The sequence below is a fragment of the Limulus polyphemus genome, unplaced genomic scaffold (assembly GCF_000517525.1).
Source record: "Limulus polyphemus unplaced genomic scaffold, Limulus_polyphemus-2.1.2 Scaffold3636, whole genome shotgun sequence".
In the NCBI taxonomy this organism is placed as follows: Eukaryota; Metazoa; Arthropoda; class Merostomata; order Xiphosura; family Limulidae; genus Limulus; species Limulus polyphemus.
Window position 1 is genome coordinate 35,626 of NW_013669246.1, and position 22,050 is coordinate 57,675.

Genomic DNA, 22,050 nt, shown 5'->3' on the forward strand with positions numbered 1-22,050 from the left:
ACCTAGTTTTCTATTGAATACAGGGACATGACATTTTTTTTAGCCATTGGGCAAAAGAGGCAGTTTCCCAGGGCCCACCTCGTATCGTGAGTATAATAATAACAAAATGTATGATAAAATAATAATAATAAACCAGTTTTTTTAAGAAATGTGTATTTTTCATTTCTTTAACATTTTTTATCATTAATAAATACTGTTTATCAAATTTTCTTAAAAGCAAGAGTAAGTGGGGGTGGGCACTAGTTTATACTTCGCTCGGTGCCTGAAAACTGCACTAATTAAATACTTTTAGAATGTTTTATTTTTCTTAGGTCCACCTAATCCTGACAATTTACCAGAAGATGGAAAACTAAGAAGTGAGCTAATGGTCAAAGAAAATAGACGGTACTATCTTGATCTAAAAGAGAATTCACGTGGACGGTTTTTACGGGTGAGTGAGTACCAATGGTTACTTCATGAGCAGCATTGCTTGTTAGGGAACCATAGAATAATTTTATGTGTTTTCTACTCAAGAGAAAAAGACGTTAAAAGTTGCATACTTGCCAACCATCCACGTGAAAAAAGAAGGATTTTTCTCTCTTTCTTTGGCTAGAGCTGGGTGTTTAGTGTACTTCGCTAATTGATTAATTGTTGGATTCAACACTCAGTTAATTCAATTAATTAATTATTCTCATGAGATGAAATTATTATGTGAGTTAACCACATATCGGGTTTTGATATTTGCATTGTTGGCAGTGCACAGGTAGCCATTAACAACAAACAAACATAATTCAATATTCCAATTACTTTGAAAGTTGGAATAATCAAAATATAATTATGAGAAACCCTAATTTTGATTAGTTAAGTATTTTTATGAGTTGTGACATCAATTAATTAAGCTGAATAACTTTGAATTATCGAAAACAATAATGAAAACTCATAATGGCAATATTTGGAGTAATTGAAAACGGTACTTCTTGGAAACACAAAGTTTGATTACATGATTATTTTTATTACATTAATTTATTTTATCATAATTGGGATTACTGGATAATTGAAATAATTGGAAACACTAATTTTAAATAGGGGAATGTTTTCCTGATGTTAATCAATTTAATTTTCATTTAAATTATGGATAGTTTTAATAATTAAAAACAGTAATTTCCGACAAGGTACCTTACTTTAGCTCACATTCATAACTTTCTTCTTCAGTGCTGCCCTCTATTTGCAAATATTTTTTGCATACCATAAGTCTTTCATTCATGATTTAACTGGTTCTCGCGTGGAAATTATCATGCAACAAACCTCCACCAATAGAAGTGTCACACACCTATGTGAGTCACATGACTCCTGTGCTATTCTATCTAACTATCACTTCTCGTTTGGCAGTGCTTGTGTTCATACTTTTAATTCATATTATATATTTGTATTGATTTACTCTTATCGAGTTTACTATTTATTATCCTCTAGCACTAATTTATAATTTCTTCTGAAGTGGAATTACATTATATTTCTACATAGTTATGGAACTTAGTCATTATTTACAAACTGTTTTATGCTTTTTATATATTTTTACCAACACAGTTGTGTTTGGTTATTCGTTTTGAATTATGAATTCCAAAGTTCAAGTTATAGTTTCAGCGGTTATACCTTCTACTAGCAAATTTACAGCTTCAGGTGAAGGTCCTCGACTGTGGAATTATCGGCAGTTATTCGTTAAGAGTTTGATCGTTAGTTGAACTAAACTATTTTTTCCTGATATTGCCCATTTTCTTCCTGAACAAACCAAACCTGTTCGGGACAACGAAACATTTGACAGCCTTTTTCCTCCACCTGAATTTGCCATATCTTCTCAAGTTGATACTATGTGATCAAATAGGCCTCATACGGCTTTTTTGGACATGATTTCACAGGTATGTTCTGTTTTATCACTCTCCCCGATTTCCTATTATCCTCTCCCTTCCTTGTTACATGATACTTCTTTCTCTCTGTATTTTGTGTTTCCCACTTCTCTTGATATTGAGCATTTGGTATTTCAGTTACGTGAGAATGCTAGCATACCTTGCGCCCTGCAGGATTTAGATCTGTTTGCTTTAGCCTACCATCAGGCTGATTTTCTGTTCCTCAATTCTCAGCACCCAGAATCGATTTGACCTATTTGGGGGGTGGACCCTGATTATCCTGTTCATTTATCCAATGCCCAGTTTTCTCACCTTTGTCATACCCTCATGTCTATCCTACAGTACTTGTCCACCATCCACCTCCTATCTGATATGATCCATCGAGGTTTTTTGGGGGATACATTCGCCCTAATTACATTTATGTTGGCAGTTTGTCGACTTCAGCTCTTTCTTTGCACACCTGGTTCCTCTGTTGTTGGGATCTTTTGGGGAGAGACATGGTATTTTCTCAAATTTGTTTTCCACCTACTTATCTTAGGGACTTATGCTTGGTCCCTTTTCTCCATAGGTCGTAATTTGGAAATATTCCAGTGACTTTGAAATCAAGAATGGAATCAATGAGACAATAATCAACTCTTTCCTTGTTGGTTGATTGTTTGTCTCACTCTGAGCCTCGATCATCCCCCATTTCCATTTCCCGTCCTTATCCTTCCCGTCCTTTACCTGTTCAGTCCTCTAGGGTGTCTTCCTCTTGTCATTTTATTCAATGCAGAGTTTCATGCCACAACAGTATTGGTGACTACCCTGTGGGTTCCAGTCTGGTGGGGACTCGTTTATCCAAGATTGTTCCTCTATGGCGGGAGTTCACCAAGTTCTTCAGATTTTATCTGAGGGACTTGTCATCAACTTCATCTCTCCTTTCCCATTATCTCGGATGCCCATTTCCTTTCTATTGCCTCGGAATTCTACCACACGTCAGTGTCTGTCTGAGGCAGTACAGGATCTTCTCTCTCTTTGAATGACATCGAACATGTCATCCACCTTTTTCCAGGGTTTTATTCGAGGCTGTTTGTGGTACCCAATAAAACTGGAGACTGGTAGCCTATGATTGATCTTTCCCACCTCAACTCCTTTTTGGTGTTTCCTCACTTTACTGTAGAGTCGTTTCTCACCCACAGTTTGGCTTTTTATCCAGGTTAATGGATGACCAAGGTAAATGTCTCGAATGCTTATTTACATATTCCTATGTCGTCTGTTGAAATGTTATCATCAGTTTGTTCATCATGAGGTGGTTTATCAATTTTGTGCTTGCTTCAGCACCATTTGTCTTTTTTCGAGTGGTCAAGGCTTTTGCCAGACTTATGCATGCTTGAGGGTTGTGCTTACACCATCACATGGATGCGTGGCTACTTTTAGCTCATTCCAAACTGGAATCTTCCCAGTACACTTGTTTGCTTCTTTTGGAGACGGCTTGGGTAATTGGTTAATCAAGTAGGAGAAGCCCTTCTTTCCTTCTTCTTACCCAATATCTTATCCATTTGGGTGTTTTTCGACACTCATTTCATTCGAGCCCAACCTTCTCCTTTTAACTCCATTCAATGGATGTGGCAGTTCTCAAAACCCTTATTGCTCCCTCTATTATTGCTTGTGAGGTCCTATTTCTTTTGGGAATGTGGTCTTCTATGGCAGCACTTATCTCCATGGGTCATGTTCATATGAAATCACTTCAGTGGATTCTCCATGACCAGTGGAACCATTGGTGGGATCTCTTGGATGTTCCTATTACCCTTCCTCCTTCCCTTGTAGATGATCTGCATTGGTGGTTGAACAAGGGTCAAACATCAGTGACTGTTCCACTTCCTCCCCCTTGTCAGAATATATATATTTTCACTGACATTTCACTTCTCAACTGAGGGACATAGGTCAAGCAGCAAATAGCTTCAGTCAATGGTCTCCAACTGAGCAATTTTACCATATCAATGTCCTGGAGGTTCTCGCCATACATCGAGCTTTGGATCATTTTCTTTGTCTTGCCAGCAATTGTCTGGTTATTATACATTCCGACAATTCCACGATGGTGACGTATATCAATCACCAGGGAGGCACCCATTTTTATTCCCTCTGTGGTCGAACATTGGATCTTCTTTTTTGGACCCACATGTATGGTATTCATCTCCTTGTGTATCATGTACCAGTGCTATTAACCATTGTCTACCCTCCTGGACAAAATATGTCCAATGGAGTGGTTTTAGATCCTCAAGTTTTCCAGTGGTTATGCAATCAGTGGATGCATTTGTCACAATCCTCATTACGAAGTTACTTTGGTTTTGGTCTCCAGTACCTTATTCATTTGCACTGGCTGCCATTGCATTCAGTCAAGATTGGATAGACAGATTCCTTTATTTATATCATCCGATCAGACTCCTTTCCAGGGTGTGGTTTCTATCATCCACACCACTCTGTGTCAGTTCCTTCTGATTTCCCATGGTTTCCAGGGCTTCTCCAGATCCAATCTGCTCCACTATTGTCTCTTCCCATAACTCCACCCCTTCTATGGCAACCTCAGTCTCAGGTTGTTCCTCCAGCCCTTCCTACCTTCCATCTTCATGCCTGGTTTTTATACAGTGCTTTGCAAGGAGATCCGGTTTGTAATGGTGAGTAGCTTCATTTTTAGCACATTCCATTCTCCCTTCCTATTTGGAGGTTTATCAATATAAATGGAACATCTTCCATCATTGGTCTTTGGGCTGGGGGTTTTCCCCTGCTCTTCCCACTGTTCTTATTATTATTATAGAAATTCTCACTTGGCTATTTAGTCAGTTAACTTCGATCACAGGTTATCATGCTGCCTCATCCCACACTTTTCGTTTTTCCCAGTACCATAAAGTTTTTACCTCTCATACCTTATCGCTATTGTTGCATTCCTTTTGAATTAGTTGACCTCCAAGATATGTGGTCTTTCTGGACTGGGATTTCACTGTGGTGCTGCACAGCCTTACTTTACACCTGTTTGAGCCTTTTTCGTCGTGTTCCATGTTTCATTTATTCCTTAAGGTGCATTTCTTTCTCCTTTTGGCCTGTGGACATTATTGATGAGATTTGATTGCTATTGACATATCACAAACTCTGTACCATCCCATTTATATTCTCCTTTACCAGGATCGATCTTTCCTTCCCAAAACTTTGGTGTCTCAGATGGGTAATTCCTCCTTCTCACCAATTTCACTTTCTTCCATTTCCCGCCTCTATTCCCGATCTGATCCAGATAGACGTCTATGCCCTATTCGTGATCTTTGTTGTTATATTGCCTGCATGGCTTCCTTCTTTCATAATCGTTCCTGCCTTTTCATCCCTTGGCAACTATTCTCTGTTCATGATCTCCCTTACCAATTGGGTTTGGTTTTTAATTTGGTTTGCTTAACCTCCTTCTTTCCATAATTTGTTCTAGGGGTCTTCCCATCAGATTAAGCCCCATACTTTTTTCCTGGCATCTCATTTCCTTCGTCTTTTGTAGGAAATTCTTCAAGCGAGCATGTGGACCACTATGCATACTTTCGTTACTCACTATCTGTATTGTGTCACTTTTTTTCCTCATCGGTTTACCATCTTCCTCCTTTTGCCATTCTTCAGATTTCAGTGTTGCCTGTCCAGGTATAATTCAGTCTCTTGCAATTTGACAAGTAAAACCCACACTGTATGGTCATGTTGACTTAACTTTCAACATTTCCATGAACACAAAATGCATATTGTTCATTACAATCAAATAAAATAAAGATGGGTTGTTCCACAAGATCGCTCATAGGTATTCCTTACAATATCTTTTCTTCATAAGTATGCCTGTTCCTGACTGTACTAACCCTTGAACTTTATGGGTAAAGTAGACGGGGGACTGCTGCTCATCATTGCCATTCCTTATATTAAATAAATCGGGTTTGGTCTGCTTTTCAACATAGGGTTTCATTGTCACCTACTGCATCGTCTCTGGTGTGAATGTACCTCCAGACTCTCCACCATGTTTTTCTCCCCTCATTTCTTCCAGTGGAATACAAGAGTTTTTATCACTTTCTAGTTCCAAGCTGCTGGGGCGGTGGACCATGGAGGTATCCTCTTGAATAAGAGATATACAGTATAAACAATAAAGACTCCATTCAGTTGAGAGCAGGGCAGTGGTGTTCTGTTGGTGGAGATGACAAGACATCCTCCAAATGGATGCTTTATCTCTGCACGGCATTGTTCTAGGGGATGTTGTAGCTTTGGAGTGAGCCACATAGTACATTACAGGGATACCTTTCTTGCTTCTATTCATCCAGAAGTTGGGTTCCCAGTTCAATATATATATATGATACATCACTCTACTCTCCAGTAAGCTGAACTTGAGATGAAGATGGTATGATCCTCCAAATGGATGCTTTATCTCTGCATGGCATTGTTCTAGGGGATGTTGTAGCTGTGGAGTGAGCCACCATAATGACTGGGATCTCTCATCCTACCTCCACATGGAAGTCTGTTCCTGGTGGTTGAGTTTTTGATTTCAAACTGAACCAATCAACGTAAGTCCTCACACATATGTTCAGGGTGTCCCTGGTCACTCAGTCAATTCACCTCGAGTGTACTATCCCATTGCTTTGAGTCACTGTGTGTACTTGTTTGTTGCTTTGCTTCTTCCTCTTGTGCTAACCCTTAATGTATTTATGTCAAGGACATTTTGCATTTGGGGTGGTTCCAGTCTGTTTGATTTGAGTGGGACATAGTACATTACAGGGATACCTTTCTTGCTTCTATTCATCCAGAAGTCGGGTTCCCAGTTCAATATGTATACATATATGATACATCACTCTACTCTCCAGTCAGCTGAACTTGAGATGAAGATGGTATGATCCTCATCCTACCCCGGCATGCAGGTCAGTTCCCAGTAGTCGTGTTTTGGATGCAGTTTACTTGCTATGTATGGTCTGTCTTGCCCTAGCCACTCTACACCTTGGGGCACATCCCTTAATTTACCCACATTTCTTTCATAAGGGAGATTGAAATTATTATATGTTGTGGTTCTAATCACTGTCCAACCTGTGTTCTCTCCCATTTGGATGTGCTCCACACAATTTTCTACTCATATCTGCCACACTTCTTCCACATCTATGCAAAGAGCATATTTGGTACAGAAGTGGTGCGGTATCCCATGTATAATCCTCTTATTAGAGGGTTCCCTTGTTAGATTGTCTTATGGATGTTTCCACTTTCTCCCTTGCACCTGTCCCTCCATACATTCAACGTGGGATTCTAGCTATGTATGTGAATGGAAGTAAGGTATCTTGTTGGAAGTTATAATTTTCCAATACTGAAAATGTATTTCTGAAAGTTACTTATTTCTGCTCACACTTCTCACTCTTCCTCCCCACTGTCAACCAGTGCTCAAGTTTCTGCCTGAGCTTGAAGAGATAGGTAGAATAGCATAGAGGGAGTTACATGGGTATGTGGTACTTCTATTGTAGAATGTTTGTTGTATAATAGTTTGCATGAAAGTATCAGTTAAACCATGTGAATTGAAAGATGCATGGGAATGAAAGGCTTGTGGCATGCAAAAGATGCTTGCAAATAGAGAGCAGCACTGAACGAGAATAGTTATGTATGTGAGCAGAAGTAAGTAGCTGTTGGAAATACATATATGAAAATTATAACGATGGAAACATTAGTTGATTATTTTCATGATATTCATTGATTTAAATGTAGTTTCTATTTTATGTGATGCTAATCAATGCAATCAGTTAATATTTATAGGTAATTGATTATATTGAATATTGAGTTAATTGCCCAGTTCCATCTGTAACAATAAATCAACAATGATTGGCCCAGCATGGCCAGGTGGTTAAGGATCTATGGGTCACAGGTTCAAATCCCCATTGCATCAAACATGCTAGCCCTCTCAGCCATGTGGGCATTATAATGTGATGGTCAATCCCACTATTCATTGGTAAAAGAGTAGCCCAAGAGTTGTCGGTAGGTGGTGATGACTAGCTGCCTTCCCTCTAGTCTTACACTGCTAAATTAAGGACGGTTAGCACAGATAGCCCTTGTACAGCTTTGCACGAAATTCAAAAACAATCAACAATGATTATGTTAAAAGTCTGCATCTTTGCCAGTTGCGGCAAAGGAAATAATTATAACATGTATTCTTGTTTATTATGCTAAAGGAGATTACTTACCTTAGTTTAAAATTACTGACACGTTATATTTTGACTAATTTTAATATAAATGCAGTTTGAGTTTGAATACATAATTATAAATAAGATTTCATTTAAAAGATTAAAAGTAATTAGTGTTAGGCTACATTAACCTATTTTTAAGTGAATAGATTGTTTGTAAACTTTTTGGTTATGACCAGTGGTACTTTCTGAACATTGTTGAATTGTCACAAAAGCTATGTCAGGAGCACTAACGATGTAGAACTACTTAAAAGTTTTGGGAAACAATACCTTATTAACAATTTACTCTATCAGTATAAAGCTACAATGTGGCATCGCTTTCCTTTTGCATGCTGTTTAGAGTTAGATTTGATGGGATTGCTGTAATAGTGTAAGAAAAAATGCTACGTAGAACATCTTAAAATAAACGTAGCGAAATTACTTTTCACAGATTGTCCTCATGCATGAAATTCATAACAAACCAAACTCATTACCCTATGGGGAGAAGACTTTTTGGTACACCTTATATAGCTAGTCATTGTATGTGTGTGTGTTAAGCTATGAAAGTCAGAGATAGAGAAAAAAATACTTAAGAGAGAAAGTTAAGCCTGGATAAATTTATTATTTTAACTACATTATTTCTTTATTATCAATACAGAAAAACATTAATGCTTGTTTTGTTTGTAGTTAAGCACAAAGCTACACAATGGGCTATCTGTAGTCTGCCCACCATCGAAACCTGATTTCTAGTGTTGTTAGTCTGCAGACATTCCGCTGTGCCACTGGGGAACAAATACTTCTTGGAATGAAGGGTTTTTTTTTGTCTTTTACTTTGATACTAGAAACATTATCGTAATGAATACACTACTAGCTTCTAAAGATTATACTGTTACAGGTAAATTTTTATATTTTTACAAGTGTTTAGACACACATTTGTAGTTTAGAATGTGGGTACTTGGTTATTTTTAGTGATTTGAAATGTTTTTCACACAATTTCTTGTGCAAAGACCTTGATGAAGGTTGAAACTGAAACATTAAGAAAACATAAAACAAGTGAAATGTAATCAGATCCATCTATATCACTTGAATTTATTTGAACTGTAATGTAATGAGATCCATCTATATAGCTTGAATTTACTGGAGCTGTTAGAGTCTTAGAGTATGCTTTTTGAGAACTGAAAAAAAAAAGAAAAAAAATTATTTCAGTTAGTTTTTATCTTCATAAAGGAGAATATGATTTTCATTACAGATATCTCAAACAATTACACAAGGTGGTCCACGCTCTCAGATTGCTATACCAGCACAAGGAATGATAGAATTTCGTGATAACCTTACTGACTTGTTAGAAGAGTTTGGCACTGATGATGGTACATCATTTGGTAATTTACCCCTTTTCTACATTATTATTTCAGCAAAATATGAAACTACCAGCGAAAGTACCCGGCTTCGCATGGGTTATTGGGGTGATATATTTTAGCAAGTGCATAAAATTTATCATGAAAGTAAAAATATCAATCCATTTTTAAACTTAAATCGTTTCAGTATTAAGATATTTTCTGTTATATCACCAACATCTTTAATTATAAACAAACCTCTTTATTCAACAGAAACTGTAAATTAAGAAATTAACAAATATTTTTCCAGTTTTGTTGTTTCCACATTTCATTTTATACTTTCAGTACATAAACTAACAACAATATTAGGTTATACTTTTGTTTCTGAACAACATGACATAAAAGCCATTGTTGGAATGCATTGTTACCAAAATGCACTGGCTTTTCTATATATTAAGAGTTGTTAATCTAACTGATATACTACAGAGTATACAATGGGGTGCACACGCACGTGGATAAGATAAATAATAATACCCAGGTGCACACCCTCAGGGTCCACTTAGTATGAGTGCAAAGTTTCAGGTTTCTAGGTTCTTTCCTCTTGGAGCTATGACAGTCATACACACACACACACACACACACAGAGGCATGCCCTTTTATTATTATAGACAATGTATCATTTGAGATTATTACTAGAAATATTAAACTAAAACTGTTTGCAACATAAGTTCCAAAGAAATGTTAAGAAATACTCAAGGTGTTATTTTACTTAAATATTATAAATATTAAAGGTTGGATACATTATATTACAACTGTTTGGAATATGCAAATCAGTAAGTCATGTGAAAACCATAGTCAGTATAAAGTCGTAGTGGAATAGCATGTACAAGAATTACACTTTGATATCAGTTGTCATTTTGTAGATAGAGTGATGCCACCAAAAACTGATTGGTTTTGGTAAGTGTAATAAAAAACCTTGAAAATACAAAATATGTATACATTCAGATCATAAATATGTGTCAAATTGGGAATTTAGAACTTCCAGGATAGGGAAAGCCCATGTACTTATTGTATTGGAAAACAAAGTAATATATATCAACTTGGCACATCAGGACCATCCAAAAAGAAACCTGCATTAAGTTGTACCCTTTATTGTCCTGAAGAAGAATAGTCAACTATTCAAAAGTGCTCGAGTATTGGGTCTTGTCTTGAAAATATTACAAGTTTTGTAGGTGACCCTGTGTGCTAACTACTTAACCTGAAGTTGTACCTCAGTTATAGTAAGCAAAGTGTAGCATTTTCTAACAGATGAGAATCCACAAACACAAAGGTAGTGGCAGAATCCATTTATATGTCCCATGCAACAGTATGCAACATATTCAAGAAGGATCTGTGTCTTGCTTCCACAACATATCCATTTAACCATTGCATACCTCAAACAACTGATACTTAAATGGGTATTACTGCTATTCCAAACAAAAACATATTCAATATACCTTATGTGATGCCTATGGATTTCTATGTGCTCGGACTGTTAAAACTGGTGCTAGGAAACCTTCATCCTTATACAATAGATGGATAATGGTAAGCTGCAGGGAGGAGTGGTATGCTTTAGATATGACAAGCTTGCAACAGAGCCTTTTGCGATGGTAACTATATGGCAAGGCTATTATTAAAATGTACAATCCTCAGATAGAACATTTCAGATGTCATGAGATTGACTGTTTATGATGTGGTGAGGTTCCAAAATTGTTGTAATCTAATGCATTTAACCCTTAGTATTAAATTAACCAAAGGTCTTGTTTCTAAAAGTTAATTTCATTTCATTATTAATGTGATTACATGATATTTAGGCCTTCAAGTGTCTTACAAAAATTTTTAAGGCTTACAGTATTTTTCAGTGTTTCAATGAATGTTTTCTATTTTTTTTCTCTCTGTAAAAATTATAAAAAAGTAAAGCTGAAATTCATGACCACTTACTAACTTTTTTACTAACTTTTACTAACTTTACTAACTAAGAAAAAAAATATTTTGACTCGCATTCTTATTTTTTTCCCATTTTATTGTGTGGAATTTCTGTAATTTTTAAACAAAAGACATTTATGAATACTTGACATGGAAATTTGAGAAGAATTCAGCCAGAGTATTTTGCTAGGCTTATTAGATATTACTTGGAGGTTGATTTTAATGATTGATTAAGCAAGTGTTGTATTAAACAGTTAAAACTTTTAAGTTGGCCATAAACTTTGTTTATGTGAAGTAACTGTAAACTTTGCTTTCAGTTTTTTACCAATTTAATTGTTTGAACACTATCACACCAGAAGAACAGTCTTCTACTTAGATTTGAATTTAGTTTTATATTTCTTTTGCTTGGGGCAACAAGTTTCGTGATAGTTTTATTTCAAACTGCTAGAACAGAAGTGAGACCTGAACTTGATGTGTACTAGGCAGTCCCATTAAAAACTTTGTTTCCAAGTTACCACAGGTGTGTAATCATTGTTGCACCAACCAGAATACAGTTTTTTACTTTTGTAAAATGGGTTAAGGTGCTAAAGTAGATAAAGTATGTCTAAGCAAGGTTTTATTCACATTCAATTAGAGGAGCATGAATCACAACTTAGATTTTCGTTAAATTTCAATTAAGTTAACTGCATATTGATCACTTCTGAAATTTAGTAAATGCTTTGGTTTATGTTGAATCTATCTATCATTACCAACATTGTATCTGACCCTTTAATTTTAAAATATTATATTTAACACAATTTATTAAAATATTGTAGCTTCAAATTTTAGTTTAATACTTAAATTCAGTTGAGTTAGAAAAAAAACATAATCATGTATTTTGTTATGTTTCAAAACTCTCCAATGATGGTGCTACAAACCACCTAATTGAACTGTGTGTCAGTATAAAACTGTTTCTCTGTCAGCTGTAATGTGGTTCTTAACTTAACGAGTAGTTTGAGTTTTACTTAATGAATTAAATATGATTAATATATATCCAACTTCAATAGCAATGTGGTATAATATGATTAGGGTGAACAGTAATTTTGTGATATACTGATTTTATTTTCACATTTTTACATTAAGTGCTTATATTAAAAATCATAAGAATTCACTGTGATGTTTTGGTAATGTCTTACAGAATTCCAAGTTTACAATTTCAGTTTTACTCTTGACAGAGACTTTTTGACATGTTAACAACTTTGTGGGAAGTTTATTTAATTTAATTTCTCAAAATATAATTTCATCCTTAATAACGTTGTTCTCTGGTTCACAAATATCTGCTTCTTTTGACACTTCTTTAAATTATATTTTATGTCTTAGGGTTTAAAGGAGACCTCCCAGAGGCTCGTCACATTCGGGTAGAGAACAAGAATTTTTATTTTGATGTTGGCCAAAATATCAGAGGAATATACATGCGTGTATCAGAGGTAATTTTTAAAGTTGTTTTAAGTTAAGGGCCACAGTATTTCCATTTCTTTCAAGGTTTGAAAAGGAAAAACTTAAGAGTTCCAAATTTTTAAAGAAAATATAGTATTCTTATATAATTGTAAAAATATTTTGTGCTGTTTGCTCAGATTTTTTTCTACAATTCTACAATGTTGTTGGGGATGTTACAATTCCTACTTGCTTCAACAACTCCAGTCGTATTGCTCTTCATTGCTAGGGTTATACCGTGTGTGATGCAATGCAAGTATAAAAAACACATTTTGTTTCTTGCAATCTTTGTCTCATAATACTCATTTCACCTGACCCCAATCCTGCAACTTTATCTTCTGTAATTTCTCTGAGTACTTCAAAACACTGCTTAATAGTGTTCTCTGCCTTTCCACCTACCACTTTATAGTTCCATAAAAAAAACAATTTAGATATCCCTTTCATTTTCCACTTTGCAAAACACGGTACGTTTGTTAGCAAGCTTAATGCTACAAGTTCTTGAAATACCTATAGAATGATAGGTTTCTTTTATGTGAGTGTAAAACACTTAAATACACCAGTTTGATTTTCGATACCTCACTACTATAAAGGCTTGGCTTGGTCTGATATTTCATTGGTGGTAGTTTCCAGGGTCACTGATGAGGGGCCCAGCATGGCCAGGTGGTTAGGGTGCTTGACTCGCAATCTGAGGGTCGCAGGTTCGAATCCCTGTCACACCAAACATGCTCACCCTTTCAGCTGTGGGGGCATTATAATGTGACGGTCAATCCCATTATTCATTGGTAAAAGAGTAGCCCAAGAGTTGGCGGTGGGTGGTGATGACTAGCTGCCTTCCCTCTAGTGTTACACTGCTAAATTAGGGAAGGCTAGCGCAGATAGCCCTCGTGTAGCTTTGTGCAAAATTCAAAACAAACAAACACTGATGTGGAGTGGAATTCTCCAAAACCAGTCTGGCACACACCACAATGCAAGAATAGACCATTTCAATTTTTTACTTGTTGTTGACCAAATGTTTAAACAACTCTATTTATTCAGATTTAATGTTTCATCAGTAACTATTTGAACAAACTTACTAGCAACTAACTTACTGCTAGCAATAGTTTGTTTCTGATAGTATTTTTATGAAAGGTTCTTCAAGCTCAAATAATGAGTTCTCATCAGAATGGAGTACGCCACTTTTTAAAGAACAGTTTTTTCCTTCTCATTAAGACTTTTAAATTTTCTCAGTGGCATACACAGCATAATTGTTGCATCCTTAGTCTTATCAACTGCAGCTTCAGAATGGACAGTTATAAACATTTTCCTTTTAACCCCATGCATCTGGACCTGACTCTTTTACACTTGCCACAAACTTTTCAAGTGTTACCTTAAAATTGAATCAAACACCATCAATGTAAAATTGGTGTGAAAACATATTACTTATGTTTTTAACATCTTAATTTTAAAAGTAAGTATTTCAAAAATGTTAGTCTTCATTTTTCAGTATTAAGTGACACTCCAGTTTCTCAATTTCAGATATTTATATCTATAGTAATAAGTTTCTACAGTTTGAGCCTTCCACCATCGTGATTTGCTAAAATATCAATAAATTTGTCAAACTCATCTTTTTTTGAGATTTTTTGCCAGTTAACCTTACATGACTGAAGGACATGCTTATAACCAATAAAAAAAAAAGCAGATTTTTTTCTACATAAATGTTTTGTTTAGTTGTCCCCCATAAACCAGTAATAAGTGGAATTTTTGGGCTTGTGTTGATGATATTTTACTGCCCTAATTTGGAGATATTCTACTATAGTGACTGATATATATTTTTTGGGTTCTGAAAAGCATATTTCATAGCTACATGAATTCTTTCTTTTGGAAATCCAAATTTGTGAAACACAATAAGACCTACTGAAGATCATTACTTGGGTACAAAAACTGCCTCCATTATCAGTGAGTACTACAAATCCTTGGTTTTCTATGTACTACAAATCCTTGTTTTCTATGTACTACAGATCCTCGTGTTTTTTATGTGCTACAAATCCTTGTTTTTTATATGATACAAATCCCCTTTTTTATGTACTACAAATCCTTGTTTTTCTATGTATTACAAATCCTTGTTTTTTATGTACTACCAATCCTTGTATTTTTATGTATATTTTTTAAGAAAAGTAAATAAAACATAAGTATTATAAACTTTTTAGTTAGGTGATAAAACTTCAATAAAATAACGTCTAAAATTTTAGAGCTCAGAACCTGATACTGCACTTTGTGTTGTATCTACAGAAAACGTTTGACTGATTTATTGCTTTTAATGTGCAGTAGTTGGTCGAAGGTACTGTAATTAAAAGAAAGCACATGTGAAAAGGTTAGAAGTTCAAACTGTTAAGATAAGCAATTTGGAAGTGTGTTGTAAATTCTGCAGTCATTCTAGATGAAAAAATGGTATTAATGATTTTATTTCGTATTTTTCAATTTTTAATTTCACTGTACATTGATGGTTTCAATGCAGTTAATGAGAAAATATATTCAGTTTTTCAAAAAAACTTTTGATATTCATTTAGGAAGTTCTAGTGGTTATGCATATGACTTATGAAAAGTGTAAAGTGAAGAAAAGATGTTATTATTCTTAGCATAAAAATCACCTTTGATTCGGACTGACTTGGTAAAGGCTTTGTAAATTCACAGACAAATATTTAGTAAAAATACTTTTTTGTGTCGAACAGATTTTTAATGCTAACTAAAACGTTGCCAAGTTACTTGAAGATACACATAGTTACAGTACGGTTAGTTCTACTGTTACAAACATAAGACATACTTATAACAAATCCAAAAGATCTATGTGAATCTTCAGTACTGGCCTTGTTGAAAGCCTGAAAACCGTTTTGCATGCTATTACAGAACTCAAAGGTGACAATTAAACCAGCTTTAAGTATGGAGGTCTTTATTTTCAAGAAAAATAGAAAGTTCCAAGAGTACACTTTTTTTGGCAATCACTCTTGAAATGATAATGACATTTTCCACCCACTGAGAGTTTTGATCCTGACCAATTAGCAGCCTACATGGCTGGACTTGAAGTCCAGAATTTAAGACTTGGAATGAAATGATCAAACTAAAACTAATGATATGATTATGAAGGTAGCAGACCATATCTGTAACATGGATCCAGTGTTTATTTCTTATGATTTGGCAAGATTACAGAGCTGAACATAGATTATGAAAGTAGCAGACCATATCTGTAACATGGATCCAGTGTTTATTTCATATGATTTGGCAAGATTACAGAGCTGAACATAGATTATGAAGGTAGCAGACCATATCTGTAACATGGATCCAGTGTTTATTTCATATGATTTGGCAAGATTACAGAGCTGAACATAGATTATGAAGGTAGTAGACCATATCTGTAACATGGATCCAGTGTTCATAGATTATGAAGCAGGGAAGTTCTATGCTTTTTTATGTGGTGAAAACACCTTTTGGGGGTCAGCAGTTATATAAAGTTGCTGTATGAATGTTAAGCTTTTCAGCTACTGTAGCTACTTGTTTACATAAATGGAAAGCATTCTATAATGTTAAAAAAATGAAAGGGTACTTACCAAATTGTAATGGACTGAATAGCTAAAATAGTCCTATAATACCGATTTCGTACAAGGTCAGTGACAAAATAGAAGAGATGACTATGAATTGTAAATGAAGATCAAAACAGAAGCTTCAACTGTAAGCACTAATAGGACTTGATTCAGCACAAGCAGGTAAGAAAAAACTAGTGAAGACAAAGGATCAAATGAGGATGAAATCAATGTAGACTAACATAGAGTGACACTAGAAAGAGAGAGAGAATAGTGATTCCAAAATAAACTTACTTCCTCTCACACAAAAGCTATCTTGATTGTTGACTGCTCTCTAAGCATTTCTAAAATAATTTTTTGTAATCAGTCTGCCAGTCTGTATACCTCATCAGTTGCATACCATTTCATGTCGTGATTACTCTCCACCAATAGTATTGTGCCACCTATCACAGCATGGCTAGTTCTCTCTGCTACTTGTGCTCAATCCTCACTTCCTCAATTTGTGTGACACAGTTTAGACGCGTGTTTAATTTTTTCTGAGTGTGACTACAGTTTTTGATTGTGATTTGTTGCCGTTTTTGACAAAGTTTGTTCAACAATTTCTAATTTTCATGTTTGATTTCATTTGTTTCCACGAACTTGCATTCTTCCTTCTCTGGTTTGACTGGCTCCTGCTTTCTTCCTCCCATTTTCAGTCCATAGTCCACGCTTGCCTGCCCCTACAAGATGCAGAACGAGTTGGTTTCCTTATGACAAGGGGGATGTCCATTCTGACCCCTCTCAATATCCCATTCATTTGGGGGGGATTCTTCTTTTCAACCTCAGTCAGGCCCAGACCTCTCCTGTTTGTCTCCAGGTTTGGTACGAGCAGTTCACACATCTCTCACTCTGTTATGACTAAATATCTTCTATCTCTTTGGGAATGTGGACTTCCTTGGACACTTTCATTCCCATGGGTTGGACTCATATGTATTCCCTTTGGTGAACACTCCTTGATGAGTGGAACTTCTCCTCAGATCCCTGGCTTGGTAGTTGAACAGAGTCCAGACCGCAGTGGGGTTGCTGCTTACTCTGCCTTGTCCAGATTCTCATATTCCTCCTTTTTAGGGGTCTAAGGTTCTTACCTCGACTCCTGGGAGATTTCCAGTCTCTGGTCAATCAAGGAGTCTTTTTCATACTACCTTTCTTGAGCCTTTGGTGGTTGGTCAAGCCTTCTCCCACCTAAGCCTCTCCTGTAGGGGGGTGGTGGTTATGGTACATTCCCACCTCTTCACTGTGGTCACTTGTATCACTAAGCCAGGGGATACATATTCCTGGTCTCTGTGCTTTCAGAGCCTGGGTTTCTTTTCTGAGCTCACTGTCATCATGTTATGGTTTTCACTTGCCTTTTTCCTGACTCCTTCCATCTGATGGTGATTCAATTATTTTCCAACAAGATTCTCATCACAAAGTGGGCCCTTCTTCCACAGATGTTGTCACTCTCTGTCTTCATGCATGGTTTTGTTTTGTCCATTGTCTCAGCCCAGGGTTTGACTCCACATTTTGGATCCTTCCTTCCTGATCCATAAGACTTTCTTCCATGTCTGTTTCCCACTGATGTTAATATACCCCCGACTTTGGCCTCTTCAACTTGTTTTCTGTCCTTCCCACCCTTCCTTCCCTGTTCTTCACCTGATATTTTGTCAAAGGCTTGTCCACTTCATCCTTGTACAGCTCTCAGGCAGCCTTGTCTATCTCCTTCTGTTTCTACTGGGTTTTGTCTTCCCCTGTCCTTTCCCTCCTTTTCTTTGCCTATTGGAATCTCACTGTGGTCCTTTATGCCCTTTTCAATCCTACATTTTACCCTTTGTCTTAATATTCCATCTACCTTTCCTCCCTCACGACCTAATTACTTCTCCTTCTTGCTTGTGGTTGTAATCTTTTGGATTTTTATACCATTCATCTTACCCACATCCTTACCAATCCTCTTATGTCATCCTATATCCCAACCTCAATCCTTCCTTCGTAGGACCTATTCTGCCAGTGACTGTGTCCTGGCTTTCACACTCAATTCCTTACCTTCCATTTCACACCTGTACTTCCATTCTGATCCAGATGAGCTTTTTTCAGGTGTTATGTAGCACATTCTGCCTACTTTCAGTGTTCGCGTTCCTAACCTCTTATTCCCCAAATCTTTGGTGGGGAATTCTGCCCATCCCTGCTGATTTTTTGATTCCTTAATAGGGTTCGATCTGCTTTACAAAATGTTGAAATGCAGTCACCAATTGCACTGTCTCCTGTGTGATGTTCATCTGGACTCCCGACTGCCTTTTTACCCTCTCCCACCTCCATTTTTCGTCAGGTAGAGCACGGGAGTCCTTACTACTCTCAGTTCCCAGTCACTGGAGTGGTGGATCATGGAAGCTTCCTCTCGAGTGTAACTTCTTGTTACTATACTTACATTCGTCTATTCACTCAGTGAAAAGAGTGTGAAGCTGGTTCCCTACTGATGTTTCACCCAGGTTTTTTTCTGCATGGGCAGACTGCAATCAATAAAACCAATGATCAAGTAATAATTGGGGCTAGCCTATGAGGAGGGATCCTCCTCGTAATTCCGGGTTCAGGATCAAAATGCCCTCTTCCTATGGTTGTGTGCTGTAGAGGTCTCTCTTCTCATTAATTCTGGTTGCAGAAGTTTCTTAACTGCTTCTCTCGTTGGGTTTGAGAGACTTCGTCTGCTTCATAATACCAGTAACAGGACGTTTGTGTTCTGTTCCTATGGTTGGGCGAATGTTGCTTGTCCTCCTCATAATTCTACCCTGCATTTACAGTTGAGTGAGGTATGATTTAGCTTGTAATACTGGTTACAGCTTTCCCTATTCTTTCAGTTGATTCGAGGCAATGCCAAGATCCCGTAATGTCTGGTTTGGTTTGTCATACTTCTTGCTCCCACAGTAGTTTTGGGAGTTTGTCTGGTTACACCCATTGCTCTCTTCTTCTTCATAATTCCGGTTACTTCACATATGGCACTCTTTTTACTTGCAGTTGGGGTTGTTGGGTATCAATAACGTGGTCCATATGCCAAAGCCACTTGTTATTATTACTTTTTTTTTCTCATCACGTGTTGCTACAGCTTGCATCTTCTTAACACTTTTACCGTCGTGCATGAACCACCTTTTCTGCCCATTTGGTGCTTCTTTCCTCATTGTCAGGTTTTATATGGCCAGGATTCTTTACAGTAGGTGTCTGTGACATGTTGGCAATAAATGTCAACAATAAACAGACAGCACACAATCCACTTGTTTAAAATAACATATTCAAAACAAGTCAAACATATGTACAAACATTCGTTACTTTATTAGTTATCACAGTTATATCTAGAGCTTTAAATAATTGTCTCATTTTGATCAACGTCCACACAGGTGGGTTCAGTTACTTTAGAATACAACTTGACAATACAAATTCTTCTATATCTCTGTTGTTCCAATACTACTGTGAAACTCACTTTAGATATTGCCTGTTAAGGTGAAACTAACAATCACATAGTCCAACTTCACTTTCACTAACTTACTTTAACTTCTTACTTACACTATGTATCTGCATGCATTTATAACACTTGACAGAAAAATCTAGAAATATCTAGACCTCTAGTGATAACAATATTTATATAACGAGAAAAACTTAGAAGTTTTGAATAAGATGATGTCAACAGTATTACAAGAGCCTAGTGCAACAATTAAACTGTGTATACAACGAACAGCTCAGAAAAATCTAGAAATATCTAGACCTCTAGTGATAACAATATTCACATTATGAGAAAAACTTAGAAGTTTTGAATAACATGATGTCAACAGTATTACAAGAGCCTAGTGCAACAATTAAACTGTGTATACAACGAACAGTTCAGAAAAATCTAGAAATATCTAGCCTTCTAGTGATAACAATATTCACATTATGAGAAAAACTTAGAAGTTTTGAATAACATGATATTGTTACGTCTCCGTTCGTTAGTTAATTTTCCGTACAAATTCTTCCCGAAGAATTTTACCGATACAAGTCCTTTCTCAAATAAAACTGGTTTATTCTTTCCGAATACAACTTTGCGATACACTTAATTTCAACAGTCGCTCTATAACAAACGCTATAATGCACAACAAACTTATCACGTGCTCAACAATATTCTTACTCATTAGCCTACGTTGCTTCTTGGCCGGTCTTATATATATACAAGACTACCCCAATCTAGTAGTCTCCCGACGATTCATGAAGGTTCGAGAAGGAAGTGGCGTGATATGAGCGTCACGTGACCTACGTTGTCATAACAATATTCAACAGTAATACAAGAGCCTAGTGCAACAATTAAACTGTGTACACAACATACAGCTCATAATATGACATGGGACCGATTGGACCATCTTGACTGTTCCATCCTCTAAACTAAACTAAAACTATTAATAAATAAATTAAAAACAAAAATCTTAAAGCCAGCCCTTATCTTTCATATACTTATCAAACTTTTCTTAAACTCACTTAAACTTACTGTCCCTACAAAATTTGAAGGCAACCCATTTCAAAGGCCAACCACCCTGTTAGAAAAATGAAGCTGTCTTAGCTGAAGATAACTCATACCTTGTCAAAACTTATATTTATGTCCCCTAGTCCTACTATTTTCATTGTTAAATATGAAAAAAGATGATTCCCTTTACAATCCTAACCACCCCAATCAGATCCCTCCTAACTCTTCTTTTTTCAAGAGAAAACAATTTGAGAGATTTCAATCTCTCATTATATGACAACTCTTCCATTGTAGTAACCCTTCTCTGAACCCTTTCCAACAAGTCAATGTCTTTCCTAAGGTAAGGAACCCAGGATTGAACACAATATTCCAAATGTGGCCTAACCAGTAACATTTACAATAAATTATAACCTCTTTAGACTTGTGTTCAATATTTCTATAGATGCAACTTAAAATCCTATTTGCCCTACCACTAGCAACAGCACACTGCTTGAATGGCTTTAGAGACTGATCAACCATTACACCAAAATTCCTTTCTTTCATAACACTGTTAAGGTTATTCCCATCCAAATTATACTTATAATTCAAATTATGATAATCCACATGCATTATCTTGCATTTATTATAATTAAAACCCATCTGCCATTTATTTGCCCAACTCACTAAAATGGTTTAAATTCTTTTGTAAATCAGCAGCATCCTCTTCACAGCTAGCAACACCCAAGACCATAATATCATCTGCACATTTAAGTAATTTATTGACTATTCCTTCATCTATGTCATTGATGTAAATCAAGAAGACCAAAGGTCCCAAGACTGTGCTATGAAGTACCTCACTTGTAACATTAATCCAATTTGATTAAACTCCATTTGTAACAACCCTCTGCTTTCTTCCATCCAGTCACTCTTCTATCCAACTAGCAAACTTATCCCCCCACACCTACAGAGATATTTTTAGAATACTTTTATGTGGCATCTTCTCAAATGCGTTCTGAAAAGCCAGATACACCAAATCTACACTCTTACCCTCATCTACATAGGCAGTAACCTTTACAAAGAATGTCAAAAGATTTGGAAGGTAAGATTTTCCCTTATTGAAACCATGTTGACTATCCAATAGAATTCTAAACTTTGTTACATAATTTTGCAAAGCATCTTTTAACACACTTT

At 36.2% G+C, this 22,050-nt stretch overlaps 1 protein-coding gene across 1 annotated transcript in view; it reads left to right on the plus strand.

The window, feature by feature from the left end:
• LOC106469736 (transcriptional activator protein Pur-beta-like) overlaps window positions 1–22,050 on the plus strand; it is a 47,238-nt gene that overhangs the window by 21,389 nt on the left and 3,799 nt on the right. The window contains exons 4-6 of the mRNA XM_013930248.2: window positions 312–430; window positions 9,309–9,438; window positions 12,718–12,824. Coding sequence (XP_013785702.1) covers window positions 312–430; window positions 9,309–9,438; window positions 12,718–12,824 — 356 coding nt within the window. The remainder of the gene's footprint in view (window positions 1–311; window positions 431–9,308; window positions 9,439–12,717; window positions 12,825–22,050) is intronic.